The sequence below is a fragment of the Oryza sativa genome, chromosome 12, assembly GCF_034140825.1.
Source record: "Oryza sativa Japonica Group chromosome 12, ASM3414082v1".
NCBI classification, from domain to species: domain Eukaryota; kingdom Viridiplantae; phylum Streptophyta; class Magnoliopsida; order Poales; family Poaceae; genus Oryza; species Oryza sativa.
This window is the reverse complement of record NC_089046.1, coordinates 6,733,213-6,746,641: the sequence shown is the minus strand read 5'-3', so window position 1 is coordinate 6,746,641 and position 13,429 is coordinate 6,733,213. Positions and strand designations below refer to the sequence as shown.

Sequence of the window (13,429 nt, the reverse complement as noted above, 5' to 3'; positions counted from 1 at the left end):
TCATGATTTTCTAAAAATATATATATCCAAGTAAACTCCCACAGTGAATTTCATCTTAACTAAACCATATAACAATAATAAGATTAAAAAAGACATCCCGCATTGTAACGCACGGGTATTTTTTCTAGTATATATATATATTTCAAATTAAAATAACTTTCCATTGCTCAGACTAGAACCGATTGGATAGTATTCCCAACCAGTGGCGGAGCCAGAAAATTTCCACGCCTAGGGCTAAGCTAATGGGATCTCAAATATTTTCATAAATTACACAGCATTTTTCAAGATTATAATGGGGATTATGGAGCTAGGCATGGGGCCCAAGCCCTAGCTGCCCCATGCCTGATTCCGCCCCTGTTCCCAACCCATCCCAATCACCGAGATATATATATAAAATTAAAGAATTGAAGAGCTTACCCGCTTGGCAGGAAGAGAGAAACCATAGCTGTGACCATAAGAGACATGATGAAGAGAACCGCAGTACGATCCTTCTTGAAAATCGCCATATCGTGGGCGATATACCCACTGGTGGAGAAACCATCTTTCGTCGGTCGGCCGATTTCCACAATAGTCCCGGTTGCAATAAAAACCGGGGCTAAAGATGATCTTTAGTCCCGGTTCAAAAGGGTAACGGGCATATTTGATCTTTAGTCCCGGTTTGTGTTACCAACCGGGACTAAAGATCATCTTTAGTCCCGGTTCGAATGCTGTCAGGGCCTGTCAGGCCCCCCCGGGATCTTTAGTCCCGGTTGGTAACACCAACCGGGACTAAAGATCGTAACTTTAGTCCCGGTTGGTAATACCAACCGGGACTAAAGATCCCGGTGATCTTTAGCCCCGGTTGGTGCTACCAACCGGGACTAAAGTCCCACCCCTATATATATGTCTTCTTCCTCCTCCAGCTGCCCGAGCAAGCTTCAAAATTTCTTCAAAAAAGAGGGGAGGTCATGCCAAAATTTCTATTGAATTTATTTTGGTGATTACATACAAATCGGAGGTGCCTAAAAGGTTTGCAACTTCATCCTCCAATGTTTTTTTTGTCATACTACATTTGCACCTATGTTTTGCACACTTTTTTTGTCTCCAAAATGTAGTTGTAAGTTGATGAGAGAGAAAATGTGTGTGGGGAAGAAAGAATATATAGAAATTTAGTTCATTTGCTAAACAAGGTTTTATAAAATAGTTGAGAAGGAAAACTCTAGTGAAAGTTAATCTTAAATAATAGAAAACAAACTAAAATGAAAATTAAAAGAAGTAAAACACATTAAAATTAGTTTATTACTTAACAAATAGTTTTTAAGAATTATTTGGTGTAATATTTTATGATTTTTGTATGAATAAAGATATCTTATAATTATTGTATGACTGTCATTATTGTAAGAATAATTATTTGTGTACGGTTTTTTTGACTCATGTAGATGGATCGGCAATGGATGTACGCTGACCGGCGGTCCAAAGAGTTTATTGACGGCGTGCACTATTTTTTGAGAGTGGCCGAAGCTAACAGGAAAAGGGGTTTTATTTGTTGTCCATGCAATAAGTGTAAGAATCAGAAGGAGTATTCTGCATCCAGGACTATTCATTTCCACTTGTTTGAGTCGGGGTTCATGCCAAGCTATAATTGTTGGACATCCCACGGAGAGCAAGGTGTTGAAATGGAAGAAGATGAAGTGGAAGACGACAATATTCCGGACTTTGCTCAATTTGTTGGATTTGAAGGAAATCAAACGGGCGAGGAGGAAATAGCTGCTGATGGTAACGACGTTGCGGATGATCTTGGTCAAATGTTGCAGGACGCCAGGGAGGACTGCGAAAGTGAAAAGGAGGCCCATAAATTGGACAAGATGTTGGAGGACCACAGAACTTCGTTGTACCCAGGTTGCGAGCAGGGGCACAAAAAGTTGGATACCACTCTGGAGTTGTTGCAATGGAAGGCAAAAAATGGGGTTAGTGACAAGGCATTTGGCGATTTATTGAAACTCGTCAAGAACATTCTTCCGGGGGGAAACAAATTGCCCGAGACAACGTACGAGGCTAAGAAGATAGTCTGCCCGTTAGGACTGGAAGTTCATAAGATTCACGCATGTCCGAACGATTGTATCCTATATCGCGGTGAGGAGTACGAGAACCTAGAAGCATGCCCTGTTTGCAAAGCACTACGATACAAGATTAGACGGGACGATCCAGGAGAAGTTGACGGGCAGCTAACAAAGAAGAGAATTCCTGCTAAGGTGATGTGGTATTTCCCTATAATACCACGGCTAAGGCGTTTGTTCAGGAACAAGGGGAATGCTAGAATGTTGCGATGGCACGCTGAAGAGCGTCAACAGGACGGGATGCTGAGACACCCCGCCGATGGTTCGCAGTGGCGAAACATCGACAGAAAATTTAAAGAATTTGGAAAGGACGCACGAAACATACGGTTTGGTTTGAGTACGGATGGCATGAATCCTTTTGGAGAGATGAGCAGCGGCCATAGCACTTGGCCCGTTACGATGTGTATCTACAACCTCCCCCCCTGGCTATGCATGAAGAGGAAGTACATAATGATGCCGATTATTATTCAAGGCCCCAAGCAACCTGGTAACGACATCGACGTGTACCTAAGACCACTGGTCGAGGATCTTAAACAGTTGTGGAAGAAGGAAGGTGTCCCCGTGTGGGACGAGGACAAACAGGAGGAGTTTAACCTACGAGCGCTGCTGTTCGTAACCATCAACGATTGGCCTGCACTTAGCAACCTATCCGGACAGTCCAACAAGGGGTACAAGGCTTGCACTCACTGTATGGATGAAACAGAAAGTACGTATCTTAAGCACTGTAGGAAGGTTGTATACATGGGTCATCGTCGATTCCTTGCAGCAAACCACCCGGTACGGAAGAAAGGCAAGCACTTCGAACATAAGGCCGACCACCGTACGAAGCCTAAACATCGCAGCGGGAAAACAGTGTTTGCTATGGTTAAAGATCTTAAAGTAGTGTTCGGAAAGGGGCCTGGAAGCCAGCATATAGAGAGCGAAGATGGTCACGCGGCGATGTGGAAAAAGAACTCTATATTTTGGGAGTTACCATATTGGGAATTCTTGGACGTACGCCACGCAATCGACGTGATGCACCTCACTAAGAACCTTTGCGTAAACCTTCTTGGCTTCCTAGGTGTATACGGAAAGTCGAAAGATACACTGGAAGCACGTAATGATCTGAAGCATATGGAACAACGCGGCGACCTTCACCCGGAACCAAAGGAGAAAGGAAGCCATTACTTGAGTCCAGCCAGCTACACTCTTAGCAAGGCAGAGAAGGAAAGTATGTTTGAATGCTTGGAGAGCATAAAGGTACCGTCTGGATACTCCACGAATATCAAGCGAATAATAAGCACGAAGGAGAAGAAGTTCACAAACCTAAAGTCTCATGACTGTCACGTGTTGATGACACAACTGCTACCAGTTGTAATAAGGGGTATCCTTCCAGACAATGTCCGGGCAACAATAACAAAGCTACGTGCATTCATGAACGCAATTTCGCAGAAGGTCATCGATCCGGATAGATTAGATGCCCTTCAGAATGAAGTGGTGCAATGTCTCGTCAGTTTTGAGTTGATATTTCCACCTTCATTTTTCAATATAATGACACATCTGCTTTGTCACCTTGTGAAAGAGATCCGTATTCTCGGGCCTATGTACCTACACAACATGTTTCCTTTCGAGAGGTACATGGGCGTTCTGAAGAAGTATGTTCGTAACCGTGCTCGTCCAGAGGCAAGCATCGCCAAGGGTTATGGAACAGAGGAGGTCATCGAATTTTGCGTAGAATTTATCGAAGACCTTCGCCCAATCGGGGTACCGGAATCACGCCATGAAGGGAGACTACGGGGAAAGGGAACTCTCGGAAGGAAAGCAATTATGACGGTAGACAACAATTTATTCCGTAAAGCCCATTTCACTGTTCTGCAACACTCTTCATTGGTAGCTCCTTACATCGAGGAGCACTTGGCTCTAGTTCGCGCCAGGAACATCGGTAAGTCCGATGTATGGATTACACGGCATCACATTGATACTTTCCCCGCGTGGCTACGACAACATCTCATGGGTAACGAGTCGATCAACCAACAACTTGCCTTCCTGGCGAGGGGACCGTCTGGGTCGATCGCGACATTCCAGGGATATGAGATCAATGGGTACACATTCTACACGAGAGCCCAAGACATGAAGAGCACGAACCAAAACAGCGCTGTTCGTGTCGATGCCATGGGACACGATGGAACAACTGCCACGTATTACGGTGCCATCGAGGACATATGGGAACTTGACTATGGTCCTCTCAAGGTTCCTCTGTTCCGGTGCCAATGGGTTAGGTTGACTGGTGGAGGCGTAATGATTGATGACAGTGGGATGACAACTGTTGACCTTAACAAGGTTGGATACTCGGACGAACCTTTTGTCCTTGCCAATGATGTAACGCAAGTCTTTTTCGTGAAGGACATGTCTAGCAAAGGAAAGAAGGGCAGAGGGCCTGATGAGCCTAAGCGTCAAGTGGTTCTCCCAGGCAAAAGAAAAATCGTCGGAGTTGAGGACAAGACTGACGAGGATTACGATCAGTTGGATGGGCAACCCCCTTTCACGGTGACGATTGACCCTAGCATCCTCCTATCAAATGAAGACACCCCTTACTCACGCAGCGATCACAAGGAGGGAACAATAGTGAGGAGAAAGTACGTGCGGTCAACCGTCACCGCCGATGTAATGCCGTAATTATTGTGTACACGATGTAAACTATTTTGGATGTATTGATTATCCATATAAATCAATTGATGTATGGCATATGTTAATTACGCACGATTATTAGAGGTTTCAACAAGTTCAAATCATGTATATGCTAGTTATATGTGATACTTACAATTTTTAAAAGTTTTAAATCATACAGGTGGCAATTTCATATGTACGTTCATTAGAGTTTTTAACATTTAATTTACTAGCATTCATATGCTAATTATAATTGACTAGAGGATTTTTAAAAGTTTTAAATCACGCAAGTGGCAATTTTATATGTTAATTAGAGTTTTTAACATTTAATTTACTATCATTCATATGCTAATTATAATTGACTGGAGAATTTTTAAAAGTATTAAATTTAATATATTTTTAAAACTATCATTCATATATTAGAGTTTTTCACAATTTAATTTACTATCTTTCATATGCTACTTATATATGACTATTCGAATTTTTAAAAGGTTTAAATCATGCATGTGGCATTTACATATGTTAATTAGAGTTTTTAGCATTTAATTTAATATAATTCCTACGCTAAGTATATATGATGATTACAATTTTTATTAATTTTAAATCATGCAGTATGTACATACATATCTTAATTAGAGTTTTTACCAATATAATAATATCATTCATATATATGCTAAGTATATATATATATATTGGAATTTTTATTAATTATAAGTCATATATTTGCTTATTACGATTTATCCACTTAATTTATTACAGACAAAAATAATTTTTCGAAGTAATTGTCATTAATCTTTAGTACTTTAAATAATGTTAATGCATTAACTTCTATTTTATAAACACATATGTAAGCGAAAATCATATGCAGTGCTATAATCTTTAGTCCCGGTTCTTAACCCTAACCGGGTTTAAAAAGAATTTCGAAATAGCGGGAAAAGATATTTACTCCCGGTTGTTGAGAACAACCGGGACTAAAGATATCTTTAGTCCCGGTTGTTCTCAACAACCGGGAGTACATATCTTTTCTTTACTCCCGGTTGTTCTCAACAACCGGGACTAAAGATATCTGTAGTCCCGGTTGTTGAGAACAACCGGGAGTAAAGATCCGGGGGTATATATATTCCCGGTGCGCCCTCGTCTTCTTCACCAACACTTAGACGTTTTCGGCCGATCGATCTCTCTCGGCCTCTCTCCTTCGCCGCCACTGCCTAGGGCAAATCCCCGCGCCGACGCCGCCGTATCTCGCCGTCGTCTCGAGCTCGTCGTCCTCGCCGCCGCCTCCGCCTCCTCCGCTGCCGCCGCATCTCTGGGGTGAGAGCCGCCGCCGCCAGATCTCCCTTTATCTCTCGATCTCTCCGATCTCAGCTCGATCTCTCTCCGTCTCTCTCCGTCGCCGCCGCCACGCCACGCCGCCGCCGCCACGGCCCCGCAACGCCACGCCGCCGCCGCCGCCGTCGCCACGCCACCGTCGCCACGCCGTCACCCCGCCGCCGCCGTCGCCACGCCGCCGTCGCCACGCCGTCGCCACGCCGCCGCCGTCGCCACGCCGCCGCCGTCGCCACGGCGCCAACCGCCGCCCCGATGCCGCCACGGCCCCGCAACGCCACGCCGCCGCCGCCGCCGTCGCCACGCCACCGTCGCCACGCCGTCACCACGCCGCCGCCGTCGCCACGCCGCCGTCGCCACGCCGTCGCCACGCCGCCGCCGTCGCCACGCCGTCGCCACGCCGCCGCCGTCGCCACGGCGCCAACCGCCGCCCCGATGCCGCCACACCGCCATTAACGAACGAGAACGAGAACGATCGAACGAACGAGAAGCGAGAACGAACACGTCAACGTACGTTGCCGTGAGAACGTGAACGAGAACGAGAACGATCGAACGAACGAGAGCGAGAACGAACACGTCAATGTATGTTGCCGCGAGAACGTGAACGAGAACGAGAACGATCGAACGAACGAGAGCGATAACGAGAACGATCGAACGAAGACAAGTGAGAACGAGGGAACGAACGTGAACGAGCTAGGGAACGTGAACGAGCGAACGAACGAGGACGAACGTTAACGTGAAATGCAATATATATATATATATATATGTATATATATATATATGTATATATATATATATATGTATATATATATATATATATGTATATGTTACTTCGCATTTGACTATATACATCTTTTTGTATCTTGCAGAAAAGACGTGTTGTCGGAGTCGTCCGTCAAGCCTGAGTGGAAGAGCTAGCCCTAGAAGGAATTGGAGCAGGCAAGTGACGTAATAATATAAATGATTGTTATATTTGTAATGCAATTAATTAAGATTATTAGACCTGTAATTAGACTTATCATATAAGATTGTGTAGTGTTCTAATATTATTTGAGTTTTAATATAAGATTACTTTATTTGTAATTAGACTTAGTATGTAATTATTGACTACGGAAGTGGTGCGACAAGTAGCAATTGACTATTGTAGTCTTAATTAGACTTAGCATATACGCACGAAACACTTAGCATACATGACTATTTTAGTCTTAGCATGTAATATTATTTGAATATATATATAAGATTACTTTATTTGTAATTAGACTTAGTATATAATTATTGACTACGGAAGTGGTGCGACAAGTAGCAATTGACTATTGTAGTCTTAATTAGACTTAGCATATACGCACGAAACACTTAGCATACATGACTATTTTAGTCTTAGCATGTAATATTATTTGAATATATATATAAGATTACTTTATTTGTAATTAGACTTAGTATATAATTATTGACTACGGAAGTGGTGCGACAAGTAGCAATTGACTATTGTAGTCTTAATTACACTTAGCATGTACGCACGAAACACTTAGCAGACATGACTATTTTAGTCTTAGCATGTAATATTATTTGAGTTTTAATATAAGATTACTTTATTTGAGATTAGACTTAGTATATAATTATTTACTACGGAAATGGTGCGACAAGTAGCAATTGACTATTGTTGTCTTAATTAGACTTAGCATATATGCACGAAACACTTAGCATACATGACTATTTTAGTCGTAGCATGTAATATTATTTGAGTTTTAATATAAGATTACTTTATTTGTAATTAGACTTAGTATATAATTATTTACTAGCTAGGGTTGTATAATATACGTCACCTAGACTTAGCTTATATCACGATTTGTAATTAGACTTAGCACGTAAGTTTGTGTAGGGTTCTAATGTACGACATTTACACTTAGCATACATGACTTAGATTGTTAAAACATAAATGTCTCGTGACTTAGCAGATGTTTCTTGTATCAACAGATGGCTGACCGCGATGAGGAACAGATATTGTACGATACAATCGCGGAGGGAAGCAGCCAGTACTGGAATGAAGAAGAGGGGAACGAGGATCCAAACCAGTACTTGAACGAGGAAGGGAACGTGGAGAGGGATGCGGAGGGGAACCAGCAGGGGCACGTGGAAAGGGATGTGGAGGGGAACCAGGAGGAGGAGGCTAGTGGTAGTCAACCCTCCGTTGGACAGAAGAGGGCACGCGGGCAACGAGGTGCAGCGAAGAAGCTTGAGGGTCGGCACATCATAACGGAAGTGGAAGAAGATGGACGTCCTAGTGCCCCGGCCGAAGCCGCCAAGAACTATGTACGTCACAGCGGTTGGGTTGTGCGGGATAACGTGCCTGTCAGTACGGTGTACTGGCGAAGAACAAGGGCACGAGGAGATCATGAGAGCTTTGTCCCAGATTCGGAGAAAGAGATGCTGTGGACCACAATGCTCGAGACATTCACCCTTCCTGCGGGTACAGAGGACAAAGTGAAAAGGTGGACTCTGAAGAAAATGGCAGAACAGTTTCAGAGCTTCAAGGGAGATCTGTACAAGAAGTATATACTGAAGGGGCAGACACCGAACTTCGACACATTCCCAAAGCTAAGGGATCACTGGGACGAGTTCGTTGCATATAAGACAGGTGAACAAGGGCAGGCGATGATGGAAAGAAACAAAGAAAATGCCGCCAAGAAGAAGTACCATCACCACTTGGGGTCAGGAGGCTATAGCGTCGCGATGCCGAAGTGGGAGGAGATGGAGGCTAGCTTGATTGAGAGGGGTATCGAACCGGCAACAGCCAATTGGCCGGAACGATCGAAGTTCTGGTACTATGCTCACGGTGGAACGCTCAACCCAGCTGATGGCTCACTGGTATTCGGCGTTCAGATACGAGAGGCTGCGCAACGACTAACAGATGCAGTGGAAGCCTCCTCTCAGGGCACGTTCCGACCCGACAGAGATAGGGACGAGCTGACACTCGCCCTGCAGACTCCAGAGCATCCAGGACGAACACGAGGGAAAGGGGTGATTCCTTGGAAGATTGGTTTCAAGGAGGACATCCACACGTACAGGAGTCGGATGAGGAGCAAGAGAGATACCGAGGCGAAGATTGCAGACCTAGAGTTCCGGGTATCGAGCTACGAACTCAACATGCAAGAGGAGGTGGCAAGGAAGGTTGATGAACGCATGGCCGCACATCGGTCCCATGATCCCCAGCCGACCATTCCTCCTGCAATGGTGAGCCCGTCAGGAAACCGTAGCAGCTGCGCCTCAACGGGGCAGGTAGGATCGCAGAGCATGGACGCCATGCAAACACAGGACGAATCGACCTGTCCCGTTGATGACATCACTCAGCGGACACCATGTGAGCTGCATATTCCTTTCAAGAACTTATCAATAAAGGTAAGATTTAGCCATTCCGCTAGTTCCTGCTTATATATGTTGATTACTAATAAATAATCTCTCACAACATGAAGGTGGCGTCGGGCATGGCCATCCCAACGGACCCTTCAGGTACTTACCACTGCAGGCCGATTCCAGCAGGATACTCGAAGGTCGAAGTTGAGTTGGTCGAAGGCGCGTACGAGGACCTCGAGCTGGATTACCCTGGAGGAGACGGTGAGACGCATCTACGAGACACAAGCCATGCCATTATTCTATGGCGCAGGCGGTACATCATCCTCCCTGGGCGACAAGCGGCGTCTCGTGCACCATCTCCTCCGGCTCCGCCATCTCCTCCTCATGATCCTGCACCGTCTCCTCCTCATGCTCCGCCAGCACCGTCTCCACCTCAGGCTCCAGCATCGACTCCTCCTCAGGATCCTGCACCGACTCCTCCTCGTGCTCCTACACCTACTCCCCCGCAAGCTCCTCTTCCGGCACCTTCAAAGTCAAGGGCCCCCCCAGCTGCACCGCCTGCCCACACAAGGGCAACGAAGAAGGCGAAAGTTGACGCCGCCAAGAACAAGGACCCGGGGTACGATTGCACGCAAGAGGAGCTTGACGCTTACGTTGCATCAGAAGTCAAGAGACAATTCAAGCCTCGAAGTCCAGAAAAGAAGATTCCTATAGACCCCAGTGTCAGGAACTTCTTCAGGGGTATGTCTGCATCTGTCAAGGAGGCCATCAAGCTATCGGACTATGAGCGAACGCTGAAGAAAGCATCTTCTGGAAAGTCCAAACCAGTCCCTCAGCTTGGAGAGCAACCAAAACAGGAGATCGAGCCGTTGGTTACCGGTAAAGAAATGACGATAGAACAATTTATTACTGACACCGGTCTAACTACGGATCAATTGCTAGGAGTCGCACCAATCGAAAAGGCGGAAGTGAAATACATGTACGAACTCGGTAAACCGCTTGTCAAGCCTGAGCTGCTGCAGTCCCTACCCACACAAATGTACAAGTTCCATCAGCTGTACATGGAGATGAGCGCCGCCGGTAGAGAGATGATCGGAGCGAGGATCAGGGACACGGACTTCTTGCAAGGAGATGACATTCTCTGGATCAATTTCAAGGGAATCTACGAACTATACCAGCTGGACGCCCTCGACGTCTCTATTATGAGTTGCTGGATTTTGTAAGTATATCGTTCGGTTAGATTTCTTACTATACGTCTCCTTTAATAAATTAGGTCCTTGTATATAAGTAGACTATAGAAAATAATATACTCCCTTTTATCGTTGTAGAATGGAGATTCAAAGGGCCCGACGGCGGAGGGTTTTCGATACTGGATTCATCGACCCTCGGAGAGTAAACGTCGCAATGCTCGACCAATATCCACAAGAAACAGAGGACAATCTCGTCCATCTCCTGAAGGCGCAGCATTACAAGACGTTCATACTGTTGCCATACAACACAGAGTTAGTTTAATTTTACTGTCTTCCTACATACCAAATTTCATTCCCGTACGAACTTGCTAAGTGTTTCATATGTAATGCATCCCACGCACATTGCAGATTCCACTGGGTGCTTTTACTCTTCGACCTGGAGGCCTGCACCGTCAACGTATATGACTCAATGGATAAAAAAGAGTCTACGTTTGACAAGGTTTTCGAACTTATAGACAGGTACCGTCATAAGTTCCTTTGTTAATTAAGAAAATCTTGTTATGTTAATTGCTACTACGAATCATAGCTTTAAACTCCATGTAGGGCTTGGTATCGGTTCCGTCATTTGGTCCGCGGCAAATGGAGAGAAAGACTTAGGCGGAAGTTCAAATTTCCTGTGAGTACACATGCTCTATATTTATATTTCTCCGATTCAAATACATACAAGTGTATATTAATTAGATCTCTCGTTGTTTGTCATTTATTTGTAGTGCGCAAAGCAAAAGCAGGGAAATAACTTGTGCGGCTATTACGTGTGCGAGTATTGCCACTGCCTTGCAAACCAAATCATCACCACAAGAGAGCTCGATGTACGTACAAATAAATTCAAAATTTCATTACGTAGCGATTTCTTGTTTAATTACTAATCAATTTCATACATTCATATAGTTTATTCGCATGAGGGATAACCTGACCACACACAAGGAATTTATCACGGCGGTTCAAGAACAACTCATGGGATTCATCAACGAAGAAATCCTTAATCCCAAGGGTGAATTCTACTACGACGGAAACACAATTCACCGGTCCTTAGCTTCTGAGCTAGCAGCGAGTACTACTACGTCGAAATGATAGCTAGCTAGCTAGGACATATAATGGATTGTAATTAATACATGACTACATATGTTTCTATATGCATGTGTACACATTTTCTATAATGTAAATATATTTTGGTCATATATATATATCTATATACATATGCATTAATTTGCATAACATATATATGTGTATAAATACATATATATTATGCATGTATATACATATAATATAATATAATATATATATATATATATACATATATATATATATGTATGCATATATATGTATTGAAACATATATATGCATGGTTTATATATATATATATATATATATAAACTATATATATATATAAACCATGCAGCAACAGGGCCATGCAAAAAAAAATGGTCAGCTCGATCTTTAGTCCCGGTTGGTAACACCAACCGGGACTAAAGATGGCTCAGCCGGCCACGTGGCTGAGCCATCTTTAGTCCCGGTTGGTGTTACCAACCGGGACTAAAGATCGATCTTTACTCCCGGTTATTTCACCCGGGACTAAAGATAGCGATCTTTAGTCCCGGATTGGTACTCCCGGTTTGGAAACCGGGACTAAAGGGGGGTTACGAACCGGGACTACAAAGGGTTTCTCCACCAGTGACCTATGGCCTTATTCCTTTTCTTGTGTTTCTAATTTTGTCTTATGTTTCAGTATGCATGTAAGCATATGTTAGCAATTTTCATTCGTCCTTAGTTATATAGAAGTAGACAATGAACCTTTTAGATACTAAATAAACCATATGCATTAAATACTTCTATAGGATTGTCATGGGTATTGGGCCGGAAGGCAGAGGCATATAGGCAGCCTATACCAATTAAGTTAGAGATAAGATAAGATTAAGTTCTTACTTAGGAGTCAAGTTGTACTATCCATATAAGGATGGGATTGTATCTATTATCAATTAGGCGATGAATATCAATTAGTCTAATCTGTCCCTTTCAACAATGTTCTTCTTCCTAGCCTAAATCTATATCTCTTCTCCAGGAGCCAACGCTGCCCGTCTATCTTTCCGGCAGTGTTTATCCCGTCATGGCCTCAGATCATCACAACTTGGTACAATGTCATGGGCATTGGGCTGGAAGGCTGAGGCTTATAGGCAGCCTATACCAATTAAGTTAGAGATAAGATTATTAGTTAGTAAGAGATAAGATAAGATTAAGTTAGTTAGTTAGTTAGTTAGTTAGAGATAAGATAAGATTAAGTTCTTACTTAGGGGTCAAGTTGTATCATCCATATAAGGATGTGATTATATCTAGGTATATCTATTATCAATTAGGCAATAAATATCAATTAGTCTAATCTCTCCCTCCCAACAATGTTTTTCTTCCTAGCCTAAATCTACATCCCTTCTCCAAGAGCCGATGCTGCCCGGCTATCTTTCCGGCGGTGTTTATCCCGTCATGGTCTCAGGTCATGACAACTTGGTACAATGTCATGGGATTGGGCCGGAAGGCAGAGGCCTATAGGCAGCCCATACCAATTAAGTTAGAGATAAGATTATTAGTTAGTTGGAGATAATATAAGATTAAGTTAATTAGTTAGTTAGAGATAAGATAAGATTAAGTTCTTACATAGGGGTCAAGTTGTACTATCTATATAAGGATGGGATTGTATCTATTATCAATTGGGCAATGAATATCAATTACTCTAATCTCTCCCTCCCAACATTGTTCTTCTTCCTAGCC

At 43.6% G+C, this 13,429-nt stretch overlaps 2 protein-coding genes across 2 annotated transcripts; both read left to right on the top strand.

Annotated features, from left to right (window-relative positions):
• The first annotated feature begins 761 nt into the window (after nucleotides 1-761).
• LOC136354666 (uncharacterized) lies at nucleotides 762-4,889 on the top strand. The gene is made up of 2 exons (XM_066306178.1): nucleotides 762-1,008; nucleotides 1,419-4,889. Exon 2 carries the CDS (start codon nucleotides 1,419-1,421, stop codon nucleotides 4,749-4,751), a length of 3,333 nt encoding a protein of 1,110 aa, XP_066162275.1. The 5' UTR covers nucleotides 762-1,008; the 3' UTR covers nucleotides 4,752-4,889.
• Nucleotides 4,890-9,515: 4,626 nt separating this feature from the next.
• Nucleotides 9,516-11,827, top strand: LOC136354667 (uncharacterized). Its single transcript, XM_066306179.1, has 6 exons — nucleotides 9,516-10,638; nucleotides 10,748-10,921; nucleotides 11,018-11,128; nucleotides 11,213-11,285; nucleotides 11,380-11,478; nucleotides 11,558-11,827. The coding sequence occupies exons 1-6, from the start codon at nucleotides 9,533-9,535 to the stop codon at nucleotides 11,738-11,740; spliced, it is 1,746 nt and encodes a 581-aa protein (XP_066162276.1). The 5' UTR covers nucleotides 9,516-9,532; the 3' UTR covers nucleotides 11,741-11,827.
• Nucleotides 11,828-13,429: the final 1,602 nt, after the last annotated feature.

Bases quoted from the DNA above. Each gene is read 5' to 3' on its own strand.
- LOC136354667 (XM_066306179.1), top strand. From the start codon at position 9,533: ATGAAGGTGGCGTCGGGCATGGCCATCCCAACGGACCCTTCAGGTACT. The intron at 10,922-11,017 runs GTTAGTTTAATT...CGCACATTGCAG, and splicing joins CTGTTGCCATACAACACAGA to ATTCCACTGGGTGCTTTTAC. The intron at 11,129-11,212 runs GTACCGTCATAA...AACTCCATGTAG, and splicing joins GTTTTCGAACTTATAGACAG to GGCTTGGTATCGGTTCCGTC.
- LOC136354666 (XM_066306178.1), top strand. From the start codon at position 1,419: ATGGATCGGCAATGGATGTACGCTGACCGGCGGTCCAAAGAGTTTATT.